The 24,426-nt window shown below is 38.4% G+C and overlaps 1 protein-coding gene across 1 annotated transcript; it reads right to left on the reverse strand.

Annotated features, from left to right (window-relative positions):
- Positions 1-4,549: 4,549 nt before the first annotated feature.
- On the reverse strand, positions 4,550-11,131 carry LOC121972550 (probable E3 ubiquitin-protein ligase WAVH2). Its single transcript, XM_042524205.1, has 5 exons — positions 10,892-11,131; positions 9,332-9,688; positions 8,694-8,777; positions 5,654-6,044; positions 4,550-5,575 (listed from the first exon to the last, which is right to left on the reverse strand). Exons 1-5 carry the CDS (start codon positions 11,129-11,131, stop codon positions 4,704-4,706), a joined length of 1,944 nt encoding a protein of 647 aa, XP_042380139.1. The 3' UTR covers positions 4,550-4,703.
- Between the last annotated feature and the right edge of the window lie 13,295 nt (positions 11,132-24,426).

Here is a 24,426-nt window from a genome sequence, read left to right on the forward strand (position 1 = left end):
TGGTGGAGTTATCTTAGATTGTGAGGAGTTTTATGCTTTACAAGTTTTTTTTAATCAAACTTGTTTGGTATAATCAAAGCTTTTCGACGTGATGGGGGACCTTCAAGTAGTAGGAGGTATCAAGAAGCTCAACAACAAAAACTACAACACGTGGGCAACATGCATGGAGTCTTACCTACAAGGTCAAGATCTTTGGGAGGTTGGTGGTGGTAGTGAAGCTACGCGGCCGGCAGAAGACGCCAATGACATTTTGCGAAAATAGAAGATTAAGGCAGGTAAAGTAATGTTTGCCTTAAAGATCACAATTGAAGAAGAAATGTTGGAGCACATCCGAGATGCTAAAACACCAAAGGAAGTGTGGGGTATCTTTGCTACACTTTTTTCAAAAAGAATGATACAAGATTGCAACTTCTGGAGAACGAGCTATTGTCAATAGCGCAATGTGACAAGACGATTGCCTAATACTTCCACAAGGTGAAGTTGATGTGTCGCGAAATTTCAGAGCTAGATCCATCAGCTCCTATTGGGGAAGCAAGGATAAAAAGAATAATTATTCATGGTTTGAGGCCAGAATATCGAGGATTTATTGCTGCTATACAAGGATGACCAACACAACCATCGCTTCTTGAATTTGAAAATTTACTTGCAGGTCAAGAAGCTATGGCTAAGCGAATGGGAGGACTCTCACTAAAAGATGAAGAAGAAGCGCTCTACACCAACAAAAATAAAGACAACTTCAAACGGCACACTGGTGGATCTAAAAAGGATGGCGACAAAGGAAAAATCTATCATGGGAATGGAGGCTCTCGTCCAGGGGGAGCCTCGAAGAATTATGGTGATCGTAAAAAATTTTCTGGTGAGTGCTACAATTGTGGGAAGGTGGGCCACATGACAAAAGATTGTTGGTCCAAGAAAAGGTTCGTTCAAAGCAACACAGCTACTTCCAATTCTAAAGAGAATAGCGAAGATGATTGGGATGCTGAAGCTTTGATGGCTACGGAGGAAAAAGACTTGGCTCTCACAATAACGCCAGAACAGATTGACTACAAAAATGATTGGATCGTGGATTCAGGCTGCTCAAATCATATGACGGGTGATAAAGAAAAATTGCAAAACTTATCTCAATACAAAGGAGCTCGTATGGTGGTTACAGCCGACAACTCAAGGTTACCAATAGCACATGTTGGTAAGACGGTAATTACGCCTTAATATAATTCTAACCAAGTGCCTCTTCAAGATGTCTATCATGTCCCAGGAATGAAGAAGAATTTACTGTCTGTGACCCAATTAACATCTTCAGGTCATTATGTTCTATTTGGTCCTAAAAATGTAAAGGTATATCGAAACCTCAAAATTTCAGAAACACCAACAATGGAGGGTCAACGATTAGAGTCGCTCTACGTGATGTCAGTAAAGTTTGCATATATAGACAAGATAAGAAAAAGTGAGACAGCAGTTATATGGCACATGCGGCTAGGTTATGTTAACTATTCCAAATTAAACATGATGATGCAGAAGTCAATGCTCAAGGGACTTCCTCAACTAGACATACGAACAGACACAATATGTGCAGGATGTCAGTATGGTAAAGCATACCAATTACCATATCAGGAGTCAAACTTCAAAGCAAATGAACCATTGGAGTTAGTTCACTCTGATGTATTCGGGCCTGTTAAGCAGTCGTCAATTGGTGGTATGCGGTATATGGTGACATTCATTGATGATTTCTCAAGGTATGTGTGGATTTTTTTTATGAAAGAAAAATCTGATACCTTCTCAATGTTCAAAGAGTTCAAGCAGTCAGTCGCAGGAGAATTGGGAAAAAAGATATGTTGCTTGCGCACAGACAATGGAGGAGAATATAGCTCAAGAGAGTTCTCTCAATACTTGAGAGAAAGTCGAGTATATCATCAATACACTTGTGCCAACACACCACAGCAGAATGGTGTAGCGGAAAGAAAGAACCGACATCTTGCCGAAATTTATCAGAGTATGCTGCATGAGAAGAATGTACCTGGATGTTTTTGGGCTGAAGCAATGAGGACTGCAGCTTTTATCATCAATAAACTTCCTCAACCAAGGTTAGAATTTATTTCACCCTTTGAGAAGTTATGGAACAAAAAACCTACAGTTAGTTACTTTCGAGTATTTGGATGTGTATGTTATGTATTTGTTCCTGATCACTTACGAAGCAAGTTTGACAAGAAAGCTATTAGATGCATCTTTGTGGGATACGATAGCTAGAGAAAGGGGTGGAAATGCTGCGATCCAACAAGCGAAAGATGTTACACTTCACGAAATGTAGTGTTCGATGAAGCGTCTTCTTGGTGGACCACAGAGAAGGAGGTCTTGCCAGAATCTAAAGACCTTGAAGATAAAGTACAACAAAAGATGAGGGAGCATATAGTTCAACTTCAATCAGGTTCAGATGAATCAGGAGGTCCAAATGATAATGATGCAGAGCAAAGAGTGACTCGGAGTCCTTGGCAAACCGGCATATATCAACATCCAAATGAAGAAGAAAGGCCTAATGAAGTGGAAGAATTAACTCCACAATCTCAACTCCGAAGGTCAACAAGAACACGAAGGCCAAATCCAAAATATGCAAATGCAGCCATAGTTGAAGAAGCAGTAGAGCCTGAGACGTTTGAAAAAGCATCACAAAGTTCTGAGTGGATGACAACCATGAAACAAGAGATTGATGCACTGCAACAAAATCAGACTTGGGATCTCATACCAAAACCAAGAGATGTGAAACTCATTTTGTGCAAATGGGTTTACAAAATAAAGCATCGTCCAGATGGGTCAATTGAAAGGTATAAGGCACGATTGGTAGCTCGTGGCTTCTCTCAACAGTACGGACTAAACTATGATGAAACGTTTAGTCCGGTGGCGAAACTTACAACTGTACGAGTTCTACTTGCACTTGCAACCAACAAAGATTGGAATCTGTGGCAAATGGATGTGAAAAATGCTTTAATTCATGGAGAATTGGATCGAGAAATTCATATGATCCAACCAATAGGCTTTCAGAACCAACATCATCCTGAATATGTGTGTAAACTGCGGAAAGCGCTCTATGGATTGAAACAAGCACCTAGGGCATGGTATGGTAAGATTGCTGAATTTCTAACTCAGAGTGGTTATTTAGTAACATCTGCAGATTCTAGTCTATTTGTCAAATCAAATGAAGGAAAACTAGCTATCGTGCTTGTATATGTTGATGACTTAGTCATCACCGGTGATGATGGATCGGAAATTCTTCAGACAAAGGAGAATTTATCAGTCCGATTTCAAATGAAAGAACTTGGACAACTCAAGTATTTTCTTGGTTTAGAGATTGACCGCACAAAAAAAGGAATATTCCTTTGTCAACAAAAGTACTCCAAAGACTTGTTGAAAAGGTTCGGAATGCTCGATTGCAAACCAATCTCAACACCTATGGAATCAAATTTCAGAATGTGTGCACATGAAGAAAAAAGCTTAGAAGATACAACTATGTATCAAAAATGGGTAGGCAGTCTCATCTACTTAACCTTAACTCGACCTGATATTTCTTATGCAGTTAGTGTAATAAATCGGTACATGCAAAATCCAATGAAACCTCATTTGGAAGCAGTTCGACGAATACTAAGATATGTGAAGAGCACAATTGATTATGGTCTTGTGTATAAAAGAATTGGAGACTGTAAGTTAGTTGGCTACTGTGATGCTGACTATGCAGGAGATCATGACACCAGAAGGTCAACAACTGGTTACTTATTTAAGCTTGGTTCTGGAGCAATTTCTTGGTGCAGCAAGAGACAACCAACTGTATCATTATCAAGCACTGAAGCTGAGTATCGAGCAGCGGCAATGGCAGCTCAAGAAACCATATGGTTGATTCAACTATTAAATAACCTACATCAACCAGTTGATTATGCAGTTCCAATATATTGTGACAATCAATTGGCAATTCGTTTGGCGGAAAATCCGATCTTTCATGCAAGAACTAAACATGTTGAAGTGCACTATCATTTTATCAGAGAAAAAGTTCTCCAAGAAGAAATTGAGATGAGACAAATCAGTACAGATGATCAAGTTGCAGATTTGTTCACAAAAGGCTTGAGCGCCAGCAAATTCAAAAGGTTTCGTGATCAACTCGGCATAGTCCAAAGGGTTGGTGTTGAGGGGGAGTGTTAAATATCAACTCCAACCCAAATAAAGGATAAAACTTATCCAATAAAAGATAACAGTTATAGATAAAATTTGCTATTTAATTATTTATTTTTCTAATAGATAAAGATGACGACTTGATAAAAGATAAAATTAAATATGTGGTCAAGAGTGTTTTTCTCATTTCATGAATAAGAATTAGAATTTCAATGACTAGGATTTAATTTAATTGAACGGTCCAGATTGTATGAAGAGTACTATAAATGCTCTACTTTGTATTTAGTTTCAATCATCAATCAAGTATCAATTTGTGAGTCAAAGTTTTTTTTTTCTCTTCTTTGTCTTAGAATTATGAGTGATCCACAAAAAGAGTGTTGTAGTGTTGTTATTGTTAGTGTAAGACAAGTAATTTATTTACTTATTTGTTAGTCTAATTTTCAACAGAAATGTGTCTTTCGATCGACTCCACAGCTGAACCTCATCAGGCTTCTGTACATCTGCAACACAAATACATTCACATGGACGAGTCTTTGGAAAAATCTGCATGATCATTCCTTGTATCCACCGTGTAAATGCTTCGCCCATCTTCGAGCCATGAACGGGTCGAGGTAACCCCATCTCTGGATGGAGTCAGTACCTCCTGTATTGATGCTGAGATCACTCCCTGCAAACTGATCATCATTTTGGTCATTCTTCTTCTCTCTACCGACCATCACTTCGCCTCTGCTTAGCCTTTGTTCTTCTCCTTCGACATAGCTGTAACTGACAGAAAGTAACTCACAGTTGGCTGCCATGTCGACTGGAATCCTCTTTTCTTCCCTGCCTCTCAGGTCGCCCAACAATATCCACTCACCCTCAGCTCCTATCCTAAGTTGGGTATCTCTTATCATGCCTCCAAGCAACCAAGCTAAGAACTCATCCAACTCCTGCATGACCAACCCATTAGACATTCCAAATCCAAAACCAATGTGGAATCTGTGAATTGGAATTGGGAACTGCAGATCCCTGCATATGTAGCTTTGGGTTGGACTATCTGAAAGATGGAGGATGTATGCAAGTGGATTTCGATGCGTCCTGTCCTCCAATACTTTGAGACCCTTGCGGAGACCTTCAGCAGGCTCAGCTTCACCTAGGTAGAATATGCGATCGATGACTTGTAGTGCTGCCTGCTTCCCTTGAGAAGACATCCGGCGGAGAGGGAGCGCACGAGTGGCGGTGGTTGAATAGGTGACAATTGCTAATCTGTCTATTGGTTGCAGTGAGAATACCACAAGTGCCATGGACTGCTTGAGCAGTCTAAGGTGAGGACCATTTGGACTTGCGACAAGAACAAGATCGGCCGCCTGTTGATAAGAGAGTTTTACAGATAGGTAAGTCCTCTTCTGCCTACTCGGCGTAGTGGTTTGTCTCAGAAGCTCAGCTATAAAGGAGTAATCAAGTTATTAGGCAACACTAATTTCATAACGTACATATAGGGAACTGTCAGAAAATGATCTACCTGTTTGCAATAGGCCAGGAATGATGGTAAGGCGGAGGCGATGGTTGTTGGCTTCGGCAGTAGCTTCAAGTTCAACAGGGTCATCGTCATCGTATTGAGTGGTACGAAGGAAGGATCGACGGTTGAAGCGGGACGTTGCAATCGAGTCATCCAAGATGCGAAGGATGGGATCAGAGTTGTTGATAGCAGGGGGTACAGTTAACTCACGTGGGAGCTGCGACCATTGTGCTCGACAGATTGGGCATGCCACACTGCCATGCCTGACGTTCGATGCAATGCATGGAAAGTGAAAAGCATGCGTGCACTGGGCAGTGAAGATCTTTTGGCCGCTCACAAAATCTGTGTTCCCATCAACACAGCTAAGAGGCTCTAAGCAAATGGCACATAATCTCTGCAATTAAGGTACAAAAAGAAATGTGTTTAATTAGAATATTGTAGGAAGATAGGAGAAGTTGGATTGAACAAAGATTGGAAAGCTGTCAAGAGCTCTGAACTTGTGTGTTCCTTTTAAGGCTTCACCCTGTTGAATCACTTCTGCTAAATGTGAATTTTTATCTGCAAGAGATTGTGTGTGTGTGTGTGTTAAGTTTCGGGATTTTCTAATATCACAAGCACGCAAAAAAATCCTCTAAAGTCTTAGATGAATGCTCTGATTGTCCATCGGTTGGAGATGAAAAATAGTGCTAAAGCAAAATTCAATATCCAACGTCTTCTAGAAATGTCAGAATCTAAAGTAAAACGTGGATCTCGCTCAGGAATAATAGTGAGAGGAATACCATGGAATTTAGTATTTCCCTATAATCTAACTCATCTAGACAGTCTAGAGAATCTATCACTACGACTAAGCAAGAAACGTGCTCATGTGGTTAATCGATCAAGGATCACTCAAATCGAATCATGTCTCTTCCGGATCCTTGATAACTCCATGATCAAAATCATAGTGACGTGCTCCCACTTCTCTTAAGTGTGATTTTGGCACTGTGATTTTTTGAAATAACAAGGTTTGTCTTTAATGTTCTGCCTTAATTTGTTGACAAACTAGACACCAAAGGATAAAATCTACAATATCTTTTTTCATACCTTTCCATCAGTATTATTGCCTCAAATCTTCATACATCCTAGTACCATCAGGATAGACTACAAATCTCGACTGAAATGTTTCTCGAATGAGATCTTCCTCAATAGGGTGTACCTCAGTAATGCACAATCTGCCTTAAAATCAAAGAGATTCATCCCCATCATGAAAACATTTTGACTTCAGGCCTAACTCTATCTCACTCGCTATGAATATGAGATAATGATCTTCCATATAATTTTCCTTGATCTGTTAAACCAATGGAGATTGTGCGATCAAGAAGATCAATATACCATATCGTGTTTATCCTACTTCAGCCAAATCTAACTCTAAAATTATCCGAGTTACTGTCACCTGTGACATGTCAATACTCCTTTGGACTTCCTATTCAATGCATCTGTTACTATATTAGTTTTTTTAGGATGATAGTACAATCATAATCTTTTAAAAACTCCACCTATCTCCTCTGTCTAAGGTTTAACTCTTTATGTAAAAAGATTACACCCCTGGACACACTAGAGTTCATTAGACTCTCAGAATTTCTGGAGATGTATTTGGAAACTACACTACCCTTCAGTTTCAGGTTTGTGGTTCTAACAACAGGACCCCATTCTTTCAAAATGCCCTCGTGATGATGTCGGAAGGAGCCTGAAGAATAAAGGGCACAACATGTTCTTGTCCAGATCTTTAAACTAGTGCTTTAGCCTTTAGTCACCTGTGAAAGAAAAAGGGCAAGTGTAGGGAGTTTGGGCTCGCCACCAGTATTATTATCTCACACTCTGTCGGGAGGGATAAGAAAAATCCATGCCTATCCATTTTAGTCCAATTTGCCTTCCCTTCCAGTGCAGCAAGCACTATGCCCTGAGCTGCTTGCATTAGAGGCAAGCACGGGCATTAGGCTACTAACATTGCTATCGATTATCAACAAGCTGGGGTAAATTCATTCTTGGGTAAAAAAAAATCAAAAGCCATCCTTTTTATTGAAATCATCTACAGATGCTCATCTTTTATTTATTATCAAAAGAGGGTCTCATCCTGTCACTATATATTTTATTTTCCAAACCTATTTTTATTTTTAGCGCTGTTGTAACAGCTATGATCTGGTAGCTACTGTACAATTATAATAGTTATAATTTCATAGCTATTACAACATAGACATTTAAATTCTGATTAATCCTAATAACACTGTATTTTAGCAACTATAGTTCATAGTTGTTATAATATGAATATTTAATTTAATCAATATTATATTATAAATCTTACTTGATATTTTATTTCTGATTTAACACAAGTCAATATTATGTTGTAGAAGTTACGGTCCTGTAGCTACTATAATTATGCAGTTGTAGTAGTAATAAAAATAATAACTACTACAACTATGTAGCAGTATAACAGTTACGAACTCGTAAATCCTACAATAGCACCAAAAGTAAAGGCAATTTCCAAAAGGATGGGTGCCATTTAGACAATGTCAATAAAAAAAATGCCCTTTTAATTTTTACCCGTGTAGATTAACAAAGCCTTAATCTTCAAAACCTATTACATAATACAACTAAAGGCTATTACTACAACAAAAATCAAATTTTATCCCACTAAATATAGTCGACTATATGAATTTTTCTACATTTTTATCCCAACTATATAGTGGACGTAATCATGGTTTGTACAATATATTTGTGGAATTTTAAAGCACGGTGGGTAACAGACAAATAAACAAAATGAAGGTGGTGGAATATAATCTATAGTTGCGTATCTGATTTGGGTGATTGCATGAATCAGTCAATGCTGAGCCACAATAAAATTTACAGGAAAAAAAAATGAGAAAAAAAGGTACCAGTATATTCTTGCATATCTAATTAGTGCTTTCGAGTAATGGTGGGATTGAATAAACAAAGGCGATGGTGGACCACAACAAAAATTGCAGAGGGAAAAAAAGGAGAAAACTGAAAAGAACAATGGCAGTACCTTGTCGTGGGCACCTAGCGATCCTGTTTCCCAATGTTTTCCTTCTTCATCCTCCGTTTTTGTACTAACGGCTGAGCTTGAGATCTGAATCCATGCAGGAATATGAGGAACCAAGATGAAGAGGGGAAAGTGATCCAAAAAAGTTTTTTTTTTAATTAACAGATCATTGTGTAAATTTGAAGGAGATGGAAGTTTGTGGGGTTTTTTTTTCTTGTTTTGTTTTTGTTATAATGAGAATAAATTTTGAACTCAAGAGAGAAAGTACCACAGGAAAGAAGGAAAAGAGGAAGAACAAGGAAAGCAACAATGCCTAAGAATTCCTGTAAAATAAACGATTTAGGTAAACCGATTACGACGATCTGTGGAATTCGAGCGTAATTAAATCGATATTAAATTGTAATCTCAGGAAGTCAAAGATAAATGAAACGTCACGAAAGAAAGTTTGACAGGGCGAAAAGGGGAAAAACAATCGACCGATTTTTCCGCAAGCATTGCCACACATGCCCGATTTTGAGGGAAGCGAGAACAAAAACAGTGATAATCGAAATCAATACGCCCTTTCCCCAACTCCAAATCCAAATTTTTCAGAAGAAATGCATCGAAACCTAATTTCCTGGCGGAAAGGGAAGAAGGCGTACTGTTCCGGGAGTGTTGACATTGGAGAAGGAAGCGCCGCAGGGGAAGCCTATCCTCTTTGCCGCTCTCCTCCACCTCGAAGAGCCTCCGACCATGGACACAACAACCGCCACCGCCGGCGGCGTCGGCGAGAAAAGATCCCCTCCCCTTTTGATACTCTGCGGTTTGATTTGAGCTACCTGACCTGGTTGCTTTACTCCGCTGCTTCGTGCTGCGCTCCGCAGAAGGAAGGAGCCCCACTGCCTCTTGTCCGTTTCGTCAGAGCCCTGGTTGCAGACGTAGAAGGCAAAGACTGAAATAGGAGCTCGAAGTTGAGTTGAGCGGCTTGAAAAGTCATTTTTTCTGTTTTTTTTTCTTGGCTATCTGCCAAAAGCGAAATTGGCGTGCACATGTGGTCAAAAGTTGATTCGCTCGCCCTTAGTGTCCCCGTTAACTCATCCTTAGGTCAACACAATGGCCAAGATACGGGGGAGGTTATGTTCGATCATGCCGAGTTCGATCCCAAGATCTCATATTACAATATCTCATATTTTAACCATCGCGAGGAGACAAATTGGCGTGCACATGAAGCAATGCAACTGAATTCAATTGATTCTTATAGATTATTTTGACGTCAGTGAGAAATTAAAGCAAAAATTAATACAAACTGAAGTTTAGGTGTAATGAATAATTTTAATTTCTTAGTTAAATGATAATAATATCTTTAAATTATATATAGTATTTTTTTTATTATTTAAATATAATTTTGATGTGTTTATTTTGAATATGGTATCAAAATTATTTTTTTATAATATAAATGTTTGAAAAATATATAAAATTAATATATATATACTGATAGAGTGTGGTGATATGCTGCGCCGCACAGGACGTGATTGTGCGCGCGGCATATCAGACTTTTCTAATTATTTTTTTTTATTTTGAATTTTAAAAAATTACTGTTCTCTTATATATAAATCTCTAATCCATAATCCCCTAAACATATTATAATACTTCATAAATACTTAAATTTATTTTATTTTTAATTTTTCATTTTACTAAATACTATAACTCAATTGAAAAATCTGAACCTTAAAGACACGTTTGGTTCGAGTTATCATATATAACCTTGGTTATGTGATTACACATAACCAAGGTTATGAGAGAATACAACATAATCTTAATCTTGTTTGGTTCAACTAGGTAATGGTATAATCTAACTTGACATTTCTTATATTACCCCTTGTTTAATTATATGATTAATTTTGTAGAATAAATTAAATTAAATTAATAATATTAATTATTATTATAATAATATTAATGAATAAGTTGATAATATATATAATAAATAAATAAAATTGATTTATAAATTTTAAAGTAAATTTATATATTTGTAAAATATAATTAGATAGGTAATTAACTTATTATATATATTTTAAATTTATATATATTTGGATATGTGATTAAAATTTTTAATTATTTTAATATATTTTATTTTCCTTTTAATCCTTCTCATTTTTTTTATGCATCTTCTCCCCACTTCTCCCCGCAGCAACGCTGCCTCCTCCGCAAGTCGTCGGCGTCACCTCCTCCTCCGCAAGCCGCCTCCTCCGCAAGCAACCACGCCGCCTCCTCCGCAAGCCACAGACGCCGCCACCTTCGCAAGCAACCGGCACCGCGTGCCGCCTCCTCTGCAAGCCGCCGCCGCCGCCTCCTCCACAAGCAACCGGTGCCGCCTCCTCCGCAAGCCGCCGGTGCGCCATTCCATGAAGAACGAACAGGTACAGAGCCTCTTCTTGTAGATGATCACTGCTATGAGGAGCCATCTCCCACATTCATTTGACGAAATCCCTAGGGAACCTCTTCTTGTAGGTGAGGAGCCATCCGCTGCCGTGATCGGAGCTTGCGATCGGAGCTTCAACGCACACGAGAAACTCCGGGAGGGTGAGGCGGAAGATCTCATGGACATCCCTGCTCATCTCCTGCTCTTTGAAGGGTAATTTTGGAAAAATATATTGATAATCTCGGAATCGTAGAAAACCTAAGATTTCTAGAGTTTTTTTATTCCTGGATCTATTCCCTAATTGCTGACATGGTGGGAATATTGCATTACCAGGAAATCACCAATTATTTAAATCAAACAAGATTATCATTGATAACCAACTAAGGTTATCAGCGATAAACCAAACACGTCCTAAAGGTAAAATCTTAAAAAAAAAAATAACTTACAAATTATAACTTAATTGGGAAATATGAATCCTAAAAATAAAATTTTTAAAAAATATTTTAATTATTTTTAAATTCAAAATTAAAAAAATTAAAAAGAAAAAAAAACGCTGGCGCAAGATATCATAACTGTATAGATAGAAATGTAAATTATATAAAAATATAAAATATGATTAAAATTTTATAAAAGATGTAAGAAGCGGCATGAATAAAGAGAGAAATTATTTGTGGTGATAATTACGTAAAATAATAAATTTATTAAGCACATAAATATTAACTTTTAATTTTAAACTATAAATAAAAAAGTAAAAAGAATACCAAATTTTTCTTTCTAGCTTTTGACTGAAAATTATAGAACTAAAGTAAAATTTGATATTCATAAACACTTAAAAGCACTTCTATATAACTACAATATAAAAATCATTTAGTAGAAGATCTACCAATACTCCCAAAATCTCTCTTTTTTTAATAATTATTTTATATGTTATATATAAAATAATAATATATTAAAAATATTCTCTTGCCACCAATTATAAGTATAATGCCATTACAATATTCTAATAAAAATACTTTAAAGATAAAATGATAATTTACTTAAGGAACACCTAAGATTTTCAAATGCATCTATTTAAGACAGCACCTAATTCTTATTAAACTTTTTCCACTAATGGCAACCTCCATATCAATTTCTCTAAATATAAAATTTATCTTAAATTTTATATTTTATATAAAAAATCTTTGTATGAACTATGTATCTATTCCCTAAATTTAAAATTCATATTATTTTTCTAATTTTATGGAATAAAATCTATTTTTAAATATTAAAATATTCATTTAATTTGGAAGAGTGCTAAAAATAAAAAGAATATATTAGATAATAAAAATATATATTAAAAGAGAAAAATAATAAAAAGTTAAAGATAGAGAAAAAAGAAAAAATTTAATTAACTAAATTTAATAAATCGGATAATTTATTCATATTTAAAAAAAAATAAATCTGTTGTCTTAACGTCATATCACATAGTTCGGATCCTCTGTCTCGAACTTTCTCTATTCCCATGTCCCACTGCCGATCGAACGGTCCAGATTGTATCTCAAGACATCATGACATCTTTAATATGTGTGCAATATTCTTGTGATATGCAATGCATCCTTGAGATGTAATCTGGACCGTCCGATCGACAGTGGAACATGGGGACAGAGAAAATTCGGGACAGAGGATCCGAACTACATATCACAGGTAGGTATAAAGGAACATAAATATAAAGTCATAATTCAAAAATAATAATAATAATAATTTTTTTAGCTCGGATGCATATAAATATATCTCCTCTGCCTCCTCTTTCCTGTTGATTTTACATATAAAAATTATATTGATGATTCGGATTTATTTTTTAAAAAAAATTAATTGTTAAACTTGGGATAATTCTCTAAATTTATCCATTTTATTTTTAATTTTAAAATTTTAATAAAAAATTTAAAATACAAAACATGATGATAAAAAGTAAAATAAAAATAAAAATATCTATATTTTTTAATATCTAATTACAAAAGAATAAAAAATAAATTAAATTAATAAAAATAAAAAATAAATAACTTTAGTTGGAACAAACCAAATTAACCAATCAAACAAACCAAATTTAAAAATGGTTCGTTATTTTGGAATTTTAACTTTTAATAAAATAAATCGATTATTTCAGGTAATTTAATTTAATTTTGATTTTAAAAATTTTAGTTTGATAAAATTAAATAAATTAAAATTTAACATTATTGCGGTGTCAAATTTAAAAATCCAACACCAAAGTGTGGTGTTGGATTTACCGTTAAAATACTAAAATTTTGATATATCGACATATCGTGCATACCGTACTTAAGTATATCGAACCATACTAATTGAATGATATACCTAAAATTTTAATATGGTATTATACCATACTAAAAATTTTCAATATCGATATCGGTATAACATTTATTTCAAATTTTTGATATGACATACAGATTCCAAAATTTTACACTAAACGATATACAATTTTATCATATTGAAATTTGGTACAATATTGGTATTATTATTGTGTATACCGAATATTACAATACGATATACGGTATATAGTATATGAAAATAATTTGATAATTTCGGTATACCACCCCTAACCATAAATACTTTCACTGCACTACCCTCTTTCATTACATATCAATTTTTCAGAAATCCAAATTCCTAGGTCTATTAATAGATTTCAGTCAAAATTCATTGATGAACTTAGTAACTCTGATCAGATGCATTCTAACTCATGTGGGTTTTGTAGTACACCAGAGTCTAAATGTTCTCTCCTTTACTGTTTGAAGGTCTTTCCAACAGTACTCAAAAGGTTTCAAACTTTCAAAACACTATGATCTTGGCCTTCAAAAAATAACATTACAGTGGTGCTGATCTTCAAAATCAGCACCAACCCTATGAGAAGAACATAATTCTTTGGTGTTGGTTTCGAAAGATCAACACTGCTGTGTTGTTTGATCTTTCGAAACCATCACCAAAGTGTGTGTCAATTGATACACAACCATAATTTCATTTTATGAGGCTCTTGACTAGGCTCCTAACGAGGCTCTACCCTCTCTATACTTAGCTCATTACATATCAATTTTTAAGTAATCTAAATCCCCTTAGTCCATCAATAGATTTCAATCAAAATCTATTATAAACCTTGAGAGCTCTAATTAGACCCATTCAAAATGCTATTGGTTTATGAAGTGCTCCAGAGTCTGTAAGTACTCCATGGTAGTTTTGATATAATCAACCAAGTCAAGTTAGGTTATGTTGTGTTTTTAATCTTTGTGTCTAAGTGTGCAGGAACTTAGGAGCATAGGAAGTCGAGCGAAAGATGCAGATAGCGAGAAGGATTACACGGAAGTTATCGACATGCTCGGTGCGTCTGAGGGATGAGGTACTACTAAAGAGTACGCTGGTGGATGAGAAGGAGGCGTGCGACGTTTCTGAGAGACGAGAAGCCAAAGTGGAAGACTTCTCAAAGGTCGAAAAATAGGTTCAGGTGAGCCCTATTCCGAATGGTCGAAATCACCCAAGCGAGCGGAGCCGGAGTGGAAGATTCGGACCCAAGTGAGTGGAAGACCCAGACTAAAAAGTCAACTGGAGTTAACTTTTGGGTCCGAGCGTTGGAACCCCTCCGGGCACCCAAAACCCCTCCAAGCACTCGGACCTGAAAATTCAGCTAAAGGTGACGTGGCGCATTCCATTGTTATGGGGATACAATTTTATCACCTCTAGGCGCCTGGAACCCTTCTAGGCCCCCCAATCAGGGCTATAAATACAGTCTTGATCTAGTAGCTTAAATCAACACTTGTAAACGATTCCTCTTTAGTTTTGTTCTGTATTTAAGTGTTTCAACTACTGTAAGAGGCTTCTCCGCCTGAAGGAGATTGTTTAGTGAGTTTCAACTTCCTTGGATTAGCAATTCTCTGATTACAAACTGAATAACCCTTTTGTGCCTCTTCTTTCTTTAATTAGTTTGTATTACTTTTTATGCAAGTGTTAATAAAGCTGTAAAGTTCGAGAAAAGAATATTACAAAAACATATTCTAAAGAAATTTTTGATTAACCCAATTGGAACGAACCTATATTAGGTTCCAAAATCATGCTTAAATTGAAAAATTATTATGCATGTGTTGCTTTTATTTTGATTTCATATTCTTGCTTAGAATTATCAAATAAATAGTTCTACATAATTTCTGTTAAAAAATAATTAAAATTGAATTATTCTATGAAAGAGAATTTTAGTATACATCTATAAAAAAAATAATAATTTTTTTTGACCGTTGTACTATTTTTCTATGATTTTTTATATAAAATTCATATTCTTCGTTTTAAAAATATCTTACAGAGCCATTTTTTTGCAAAATTGATTTTTTTGTGAAACTTTATCCATATCTCTATCTTTAAAAATTTTCCTTAAATTTTTTTTTTTGACCGTTAGTGAATTATTTATTCAAATGCAAATTTTTTACATGAAATTTTTTCAAAAATTCAATTCTCTAAAATTGTTTTTTTTAAAAATTACTTATTATTATACATTCTCAGAAAATTTCTCAGAATTTTTTGAAATTAATAACTATTGTTAGTTATTTTTTTTTTGAAAATATGAATTTATGTTGAAATGAATTTATTTCTACTTAAAATAAATTTTAATCTTTGGTGAAAATATTAAATTTGCTTTAAATATGTTTGTTCAACTGTTATAAAATTTTTTAAAAAAATTTAAATCTAAAAACGCTTTTTAAATTGAAAGAAGACGTCTTTATCTAAAATTTAAAAGTTTTTTTTTTTTTTTTTTTTGGATATCAATCAAAATTTTTTTTCCCTTAAACTCTATTTCATATTATTTTCTTGGACTACCCTATTTTAATACGATTAAAGGGGGAGAATTAGTAAAGTCTACGGGTGGTAATTTTTTTTTTTTTTTGCATATTTTGTACTTGCAAAATTTATTACCTTACTGTTATTTATGTTTGGTTTACCCTAAGTTAACTTGGGTTGCTCAAATAAAAAAGGAGGAGATTATAAGTACCCTATGGTAGTTTTGATATGATCAACCAAGTCAAGTTAGATCGTGTTATGTTTTTAACCCTTGTATCTAAGTGTACAGGAACTTAACAACACAGGAAGTCGAGCGAAAGACATAGCTAAAGAGAAGGACGACATGGAAGAGAGTCGATGGGGTCGATGTGTCAGAGGGACGAGGTGCTACAGAAGAGTACACTGACAGATGAGACGGAGGCGCACAATATTTTCGAGAGACGAGAAGTAGAGCGAAAGACTGCTCAAAGGCAGGTGATGCGGATATATCTTTGGGCTAAAAAGGAATTAGGATAAAAGAGAGGAGCATTTTAGTCATTTCACATTTTAAGGGTTTTGGTAATAAAAGGGGCACTGTTCATTAAAGAAATGGGAGGTCGCCGCCACTCCCGGCTGCATGCCGACCCCGCCCTCGACGTCGCTTCTCCTCATCGTCTCCAGCGCTGATCACCTCCGGCTAGCGAGATTGTCACTGCTATTCTCTCCCTTCTCCTCGTCTTCGATCCAGGCCGCAGTTGGCTAAGGCACTTCACCGCCGTAAGGGATGCACGCCATGCCCTCCTCCTTCACTAGCTGCTATTGTCGTTGGTCGAGGATGTACAGGACAACCACAGCCTTCCCCCCTCACCGACGTTGACGTCGTCGAGGAGGATCGCCTTCGCCTTCAGTGGTCACTGCCTCCTCCTCCCGCGACCGCCGTCGTTATCTCCAGCGGGCGCCGCTGCCTCCCATGGCCGCCGCCTCCTCCCGCGGCGGCCGCCGCCGTCTCCTTTAGTGAGGGTCGCCTCTGTTGGTGCAATATCCCTCAGGTCAAGGTTGACCTGGGTAACCAAGCTGAGTCTTGGTTTGGGTTTAGATGTTTGACAATAAGATATTGATTGAAGAAGAGTCAAGTAGGTCAAGGTTGACTGGATACTTGACTGGGAAGTCCTAACTGGGATGTTAGGCAAAATGAAAGTCCTGGTGAGTGAAGCCAGGCAGAAGAAAAACCCTGGTGAGTGAAGCCAGGTGAAAGTCCTAGTGAGTGAAGCTAGGCAGATGGAAAACCCTAGTGAGTGAAGCTAGGTGAAAGCCCTGGTGAGTGAAGCCAGGTGAAAGTCCTAGTGAGTGAAGCTAGGCAGATGGAAACCCTGGTGAGTGAAGCCAGGTGAAAACCCTGGTGAGTGAAGCCAGGTGAAAGTCCTAGTGAGTGAAGCTAGGTAGATGGAAACCCTGGTGAGTGAAGCCAGGTGAAAGTCCTAGTGAGTGAAGCTAGGCAGATGGAAAACCCTAGTGAGTGAAGCTAGGTGAAAGCCCTGGTGAGTGAAGCCAGGCAAGGGAAAATCCAGATGGATCAAGGATGATCGGACATCTGGTGCTGGGAAGTCCAAGTAGGTCAAAGGATTGACTGGATACTTGGCAAGGAAGGAAGTCCAGATGGGTCAAGGTTGACCAGACATCTGGTGGAAGTCCAAGTAGGTCAATGGAGTGACCGGATACTTGGCACGACGAGTAAAAGTCCAAGTGGGTCAAAGGGATTGACCGGACACTTGGTGGGGAGTCCTGGCAGGTCAAGGGAGTGACCAGATACGAGGCATGATGTACCAACAGGTCAAGGTTGACCGGATGTTGGTTAGGGAGGTTTGGAACTTGGTTTTGAGCAAAAACCAAGTGCTGGATCGATCCGTGGATCGATCCAGGCTGTGGATCGATCAGTGGATCGATCTAGATTCTTCCCAGTGAACAGAAGCTCGGATCGATCCGTGGATCGATCGAGGTCCCCGATCGATCCATCGATCGATGCTGCTTCGCGCGATAAGCGCCGGATCGATCCGTGGATCGATCGGCCGATCGGCGATAGGCGCCGGATCGATCCGTGGATCGATCCAGCCTCCGATCGATTCGGAACATTCGAATCGATCGGATCCACCGCTGCGCGGGTTTAAAGCCGCAGGCGAGCGTGGTCTTCGGCAACTCTTTACGAGCTCTTCTCAGATTCATTCCAGCTCCTCCACAGCTCTCTACAAGCACGTGATCGCCAGTTCTTGAAGGTTCTTGGAGGCTTTCCAAGTCAAGAGGCGGATCTATTGCAAGAGGAAGAAGTTAGGGTTAGGGTTTTTACGGCACATCTTGTAAGCTTTTGCTTAACTTGTATTTCCCTTTCTTCTTCTTGTATTGAGAGTGTTGTAGGGCTTCTCCGCCTTTGGTAGTTACCATAAAGGAGTGTTATTCATAGTGGAGGGTGTGTGCGTTGGTGTGGATCCTTGGATTAGTCACCTCTTGTGAGGTGGATACCAAGTAAAATCCTAGTGTTAGCGTGTTTGTGTTTGTTTCTGTATTTTCCGCTGCGCATTCTTAAAGAAACAAGCAACACCGAGCAACGAGCACGCGACGAGCTATTCACCCCCCCCTCTAGCTACTTTTGGTCCTAGCAAGTGGTATCAGAGCGAGGCCGCTCTTCACCGGAATCATCGCCGGAAGGGTCAAGCATATCAAGAAAAGCTAGAGGGTGAAGAAGTTCGAGCAAATTCTTCAAGTTCAAGACTTTATCAAGCTCAACTTCAAGATGCAATTCCAAGATGGACTTGGATTTGACACAAGGGTGGCTCCACCATACACATCCACAAGCTTCGATTCTTGGAAATCAAGAATTGAAAATTTTCTTATGATGGAGATAGAGCAATGGTTTGCTCTAATGGAAGGCTTCAAAGCTCCAACAAACTCCAAGGGCAAGCCTCTCAAGAAAAGCAAATGGAGCTTGGAGCAAATTCAAAGGAGCAAGGCAAATGATAAAGTGACCAAGCTTTTGGTCAACCTATTGCCTAGCCACATTTTGGCTCAAATCGGAGAATTCAACGATGCCAAGGAGCTTTGGAGCAAATTGGCAACAATCCATGAAGAACCCTCCACTGTACCGAATCAAGAGGAATCCAAAGAGGGCGACTCATTGGAGCAAGATCAAGAGGAGGACTCCGAAGTTGAGAGATGCTCAACTTCTGAAGAAGAGGAAGTCCAAGAAGCTTCATCCTCAAAGGAGTGCAATCAAAAGAGCAAGGAAGGAGCATATTCCTTGTTTCATGTACAAGAGGATGAAGAAGAAGGTGAAGCCTCCACCTCTAGGATTGAGGGGGAGCAATCTTCATTGACACCGGAGCAAGAGCAAGAAGAATCCTCCACATCCGGGTCAAGAGAAGATGAGGATGAAGAAGCTTCCACCTCCGCAAGTCAAGCAAAATCGAATGGAGGAATATCTTCGGATCAAGAGGAAGCTTCTACCTCTGGATCAAAAGGAGAAGATGCCACCCCTACAAGGAAAGGTATAAACATTTCAATTAATAATAAAAATCATATCATATGCTTTGAATGTAGGGAACATGGGCATTACAAAAGTAAATGCCCTAAATTGGCCAAGAAGAAGGGCCAAGTGGCACAAAAGGGCAAGGTGAAGCCCAAGGAGACCATCCCCAATACAAAGAAGAGCAAGGAGCATATTATATGCTTCTCTTGCAATCAAAAGGGGCATTACCGAAGTCAATGCCCCAAGGGGAAGAAGATGGTCAAGGCTCAAGGAGGAAGCTCAATTCAAGGGGGAGCCTCCAAGGTAAAAAGAAAGGTAACTTTTATTGAGCCTACTCCTCTACATTATGGTAAAAAGCATGATAGTTCAAATTTATATCATTTTAATGCTATTTACCATGAAAATAGAAAGCATGATAGTGTTAAAGAAAAACATATAGCTTTTCATGCTAAAACTACTACACCTAAGGCTAGGATTGTAGGTAAAAATCTAGGCGAAAACTCTAAGGATTTTAGATACAAGCCTAGAAACAAAAATGCTCATGGGTCAAATACTAAGGACTTAGTGAGAGAAAATCAAGTCTTGAGGTCAAGACTTGATAAAATGGAAAAGACCCTAAAAAGGATGGAAAATATCCTATTAGGGCAAAATGAGCATAACCTAGGTTTAGGGGTACAAAAGCCATCCAATGGCCATAGAGGTTTGGGATACAAACCAAAGGCTAAGAAGGATGTGCCCTCTTACCATAGAGTTCCATATAGTTATGGAACAAACCCTAGGTCTAGTGGTCAAGCCAAAAATACTAGGGAAGTCATCCCTAAGAGTATTTTTGCAATAAATGTGACTAAGACTTCTAAGAAGTCTAAGAAAGTCACAAACAAGGTCACAAGGGAGGTTATCCCTAGAGTTGACCTAGAAAATGTGACCAAGGCTTCTAAGAAGTCCAACAAGGTCACTAGGAAGGTATCTAGGGAAGTTATCCCTAGTGAGTACCTAGAGCATCCAAGGAGCACCAATAGGTGTTGGGTTCCTAGGAGCATCTTCTCTACCCCATAGATGGGTTAGAGAGTGTCAACTCCGATTAGAAGGGTAGTTAACCCAACTTTGAGGAAATTGACACTCAAGGAGCATTTTCAAGGTTTTAGTTAACCTTTGAAAATGAAATGGAATTAATGATTACTCCTTGAAAGAGTAAATGTGCCAAATTGGAGAAGTATTGATTTTATCTTAAATGACACATATTGGAAAATTAATAAGAACTATCAAGTTGGGTTTATGGTATGTTCTTAGGCAATTTAAGGCAATCCGGGCCTTAAATTTAAAAGTGCTACTCTTGAGGAAAAATGGAATATGCCAACATTTGAGGACATGTTTATTTTAATTGGCATAAATTAATCAAGGGAATAAGAAATGCAAACTTAGGCTTTGGCTTTTTCTTGAAGCACTTTAGGGCAATCTAGGGTTTAAGTTTTAGGATTAGCTAAGATTAATGATACTTAGATAGGTAATCTAGGTATATTTTATTTATGCTAAACCATGCCATGATTGTTTGCTCATAATATGCCATGACATCATATTTTATCTTATTTGGATTTTGCATTCATGACTTATCATGAAAAATACAAAAATACCATGTCATGCCATACATACATCATGTAGTTATAGAAATCTTTCTTTTGAAAGCTATTTTATTTTGATGTATGCCATAACATAATCATGCATTAAGTTTAATTCCTTGTAATTAAGGACGAATGGCATTTAACAACACTTATTAACAAGTGACATCCTAGGTGGATGTCTAATATCTCTAAAATACCTAGATAGATATGCATGATCCCTAGATTAGGGCAAAACCAAAATCTACATCTCACAAAGACTATAAGGTGACTTATATGTGTTTTAGTGCACATTAGATACAAGTGAGATGTTAGGATGATGAACAAAACTCAAGATGTTGATTTAGTGCATTCTTTTGAGTTTTAGGTTCATCAAAACACATAGTTATGTGTTTTCCCATCATTGGGAAAGCTAATGTACAAGTCATGTGCATTATGCCCAAGGAACATGATGGGATATTAGTTTTGAAAATGTTTTTAAAATGTTTTTGGAAAACCTTGGTGAAGGCTATCTTTTGATAGTAATCACCATTGAATAGTTAGACACAAACTTGAAGAAAAACACTAAAGTTTTTACAAGTTTTCAAGTTTGTGTCAATCTTTGAAAATATGATGTATTTTCATAGAAAACTATTTTTCCATGATTAAGTATGCCCTAAATAATGTCTACACGAAATTTCATAATTTTTAGATTTTTGTAGAATTTTCTAGGGGTTTCTGAAGTTGACTGAAATGGAATTTCAGCAACTATCAGAGCTCCGATCGATCCATGGATCGATTGGAGTTCCTGAATCGATCCGTGGATCGATTCAAACGGCAATTCCCGCGAGCAGAAGCTCGCTGGATCGATCAGCCGATCGATCCATGGAGTCTGAATCGATCCGTGGATCGATTCAGAAAGGTTCAATCGATTGGAATCCAACTCCAATCGATCCAAGTTGCTGATTTCAGCATCTTTGAACCTCTTTGAGTCTAGGTAACCATTCCAAACCCCTTAAATACATTTGTATACATACAAAGGGTGTTTTCATGTTGAAAACAAGGATGGATTGGTTAACGAAGACTAAGTAGAAGTTTCGGTTGAGGTTGTTTCAAATTTTGAATATTTGAACCTCAAAACTTCTAAATTTGGGTTTCCTAAAGGTTTAGGGATTCCAAGTCATTGTTGGTGCAATGACAGAAGTTACCACCATGTCTTTAGGGGGAGGGACTCTTTAAAGACATGAAAATTATTTTTCATGAACCTTGGAAGGTGGTTAACCTTCTGTTGTGAACTTGCTCAAGGTTGAGCATTTAAACTTGAAATGGGGAGAAATGGGGAGTGGATATCCTCATTATTTCAAGTGGACACTCATGTGGTAGATAATGCTCAAGGTTGGGTAGTTGTCTACATTGAGGGAGAAGTTAAGGATAAATGAAGGGTATGGGACCTTCATTATCGTGTTGATCACAACGAGTGATGTTGTGAACAACGATGAGCAACTCTTCAGGGGGAGAGTCTTCAACAAATGGATTTGTTGAAGTGTGCCCAGAATTGGAGCATCGGTTGATGTGTGTCCAACGATGGGTTGATGTGTGCCAATAAGGGGAGAATGTATGGTTAAGCTTAGTCCTTCATTACCTATGGGAAGGTCATGGGGAGAATGAAAGGACTCATGAAAGGGAGTAAGTTAGGCTTTCATTACCTAGAGGGAGTTTGCCCTCTTAGGGGGAGAATGAAGAGCTTAATTTATGCTTTCATTACCTAGTGGCATGAAGAAGGAGGCTATGGGATTAGCCTAACTTACATATGGGATTGTAAGTGTTATTGTGGTATTGTCAAACATCAAAGGGGAGATTGTTGGTGCAATATCTCTCGGGTCAAGGTTGAACTGTAACCAAGCTGAGTCTTGGTTTGGGTTTAGATGTTTGACAATAAGATATTGATTGAAGAAGAGTCAAGTAGGTCAAGGTTGATTGGATACTTGGGAAGTCCTAACCGGGATGTTAGGCAAAATGAAAGTCCCGTGAGTGAAGCCGGGCAGAAAAAGTGAGTGAAGCCGGTGAAAGTCCTAGTGGTGAAGCTAGGCGGATGGAAAACCTAGTGAGTGAAGCTAGGTGAAAGCCCCGGTGAGTGAAGCCGGTGAAAGTCCTAGAGTGAAGCTAGGCGGATGGAAACCCTGGTGAGTGAAGCCGGTGAAAACCGTGAGTGAAGCCGGTGAAAGTCCTAGTGAGTGAAGCTAGGCGGATGGAAACCCGGTGAGTGAAGCCGGTGAAAGTCCTAGTGAGTGAAGCTGCGGATGGAAAACCCTAGTGAGTGAAGCTAGGTGAAAGCCAGGTGAGTGAAGCCGTGCAGGGAAAATCGATGGATCGAGGATGATCGGACATCCGGTGCTGGGAAGTCAAGTAGGTCAAAGGATTGTTGGATACTTGGCAAGGAAGGAAGTCCGGATGGGTCAAGGTTGACCGGACATCGGTGGAAGTCCAAGTAGGTCAATGGAGTGACCGGACATGGCACGACGAGAAAAGTCAAGTGGGTCAAAGGATTGACCGGACACGTGGTGAAGAAGGGAGTGACCAGATGCGAGGCATGATGTACCAACAGGTCAAGGTTGACCGGATGTTGGTTAGGAGGTTTGGAACTTGGTTTTGAGCAAAAACCAGCTCTGGATCGATCCGTGGATCGATCCAGGTGATCGATCGGTGGATCGATCTAGATTCTTCCCAGTGAAGCTCGGATCGATCCGTGGATCGATCAGGTCGATCGATCGGCCGATCGATCGAGCTGTTTCGCGCGATAAGCGCCGGATCGATCCGTGGATCGATCCAGCGCATTTGACGCAGGCGCCGGATCGATCCGTGGATCGATCAGCCTCCCGATCGATCGGAACATTCGAATCGATCGGGATCCAACGTGCGTCGGGTTTAAAGTCGCAGGCGAGCGTGGTCTTCGGCAACTCTTTACGAGCTCTCAGATTCATTCCAGCTCCTCCACAGCTCTCTACAAGCACGTGATCGCCAGTTCTTGAAGGTTCTTGGAGGCTTTCCAAGTCAAGAGGCGGATCTATTGCAAGAGGAAGAAGTTAGGGTTAGGGTTTTTACGGCACATCTTGTAAGCTTTTGCTTAACTTGTATTTCCCTTTCTTCTTCTTGTATTGAGAGTGTTGTAGGGCTTCTCCGCCTTTGGTAGTTACCATAAAGGAGTGTTATTCATAGTGGAGGGTGTGTGCGTTGGTGTGGATCCTTGGATTAGTCACCTCTTGTGAGGTGGATACCAAGTAAAATCCTAGTGTTAGCGTGTTTGTGTTTGTTTCTGTATTTTCCGCTGCGCATTCTTAAAGAAACAAGCAACACCGAGCAACGAGCACGCGACGAGCTATTCACCCCCCCTCTAGCTACTTTTGGTCCTAACAGCCTCCTCCAGCGGGCGTCGCCGCC

This window comes from Zingiber officinale, chromosome 4A, assembly GCF_018446385.1.
Source record: "Zingiber officinale cultivar Zhangliang chromosome 4A, Zo_v1.1, whole genome shotgun sequence".
In the NCBI taxonomy this organism is placed as follows: Eukaryota; Viridiplantae; Streptophyta; class Magnoliopsida; order Zingiberales; family Zingiberaceae; genus Zingiber; species Zingiber officinale.

Coding starts and splice junctions, on each gene's coding strand:
- LOC121972550 (XM_042524205.1), bottom strand. CDS start 11,131: ATGGCTCCTCATAGCAGTGATCATCTACAAGAAGAGGCTCTGTACCTG. Junction 9,689..10,891: donor GGCGGCTTGCGGAGGAGGAG/GTGACGCCGACG, acceptor TTTGGCAGATAG/CCAAGAAAAAAAAACAGAAA. Junction 5,576..5,653: donor TCCTGGCCTATTGCAAACAG/GTAGATCATTTT, acceptor ACTCCTTTATAG/CTGAGCTTCTGAGACAAACC.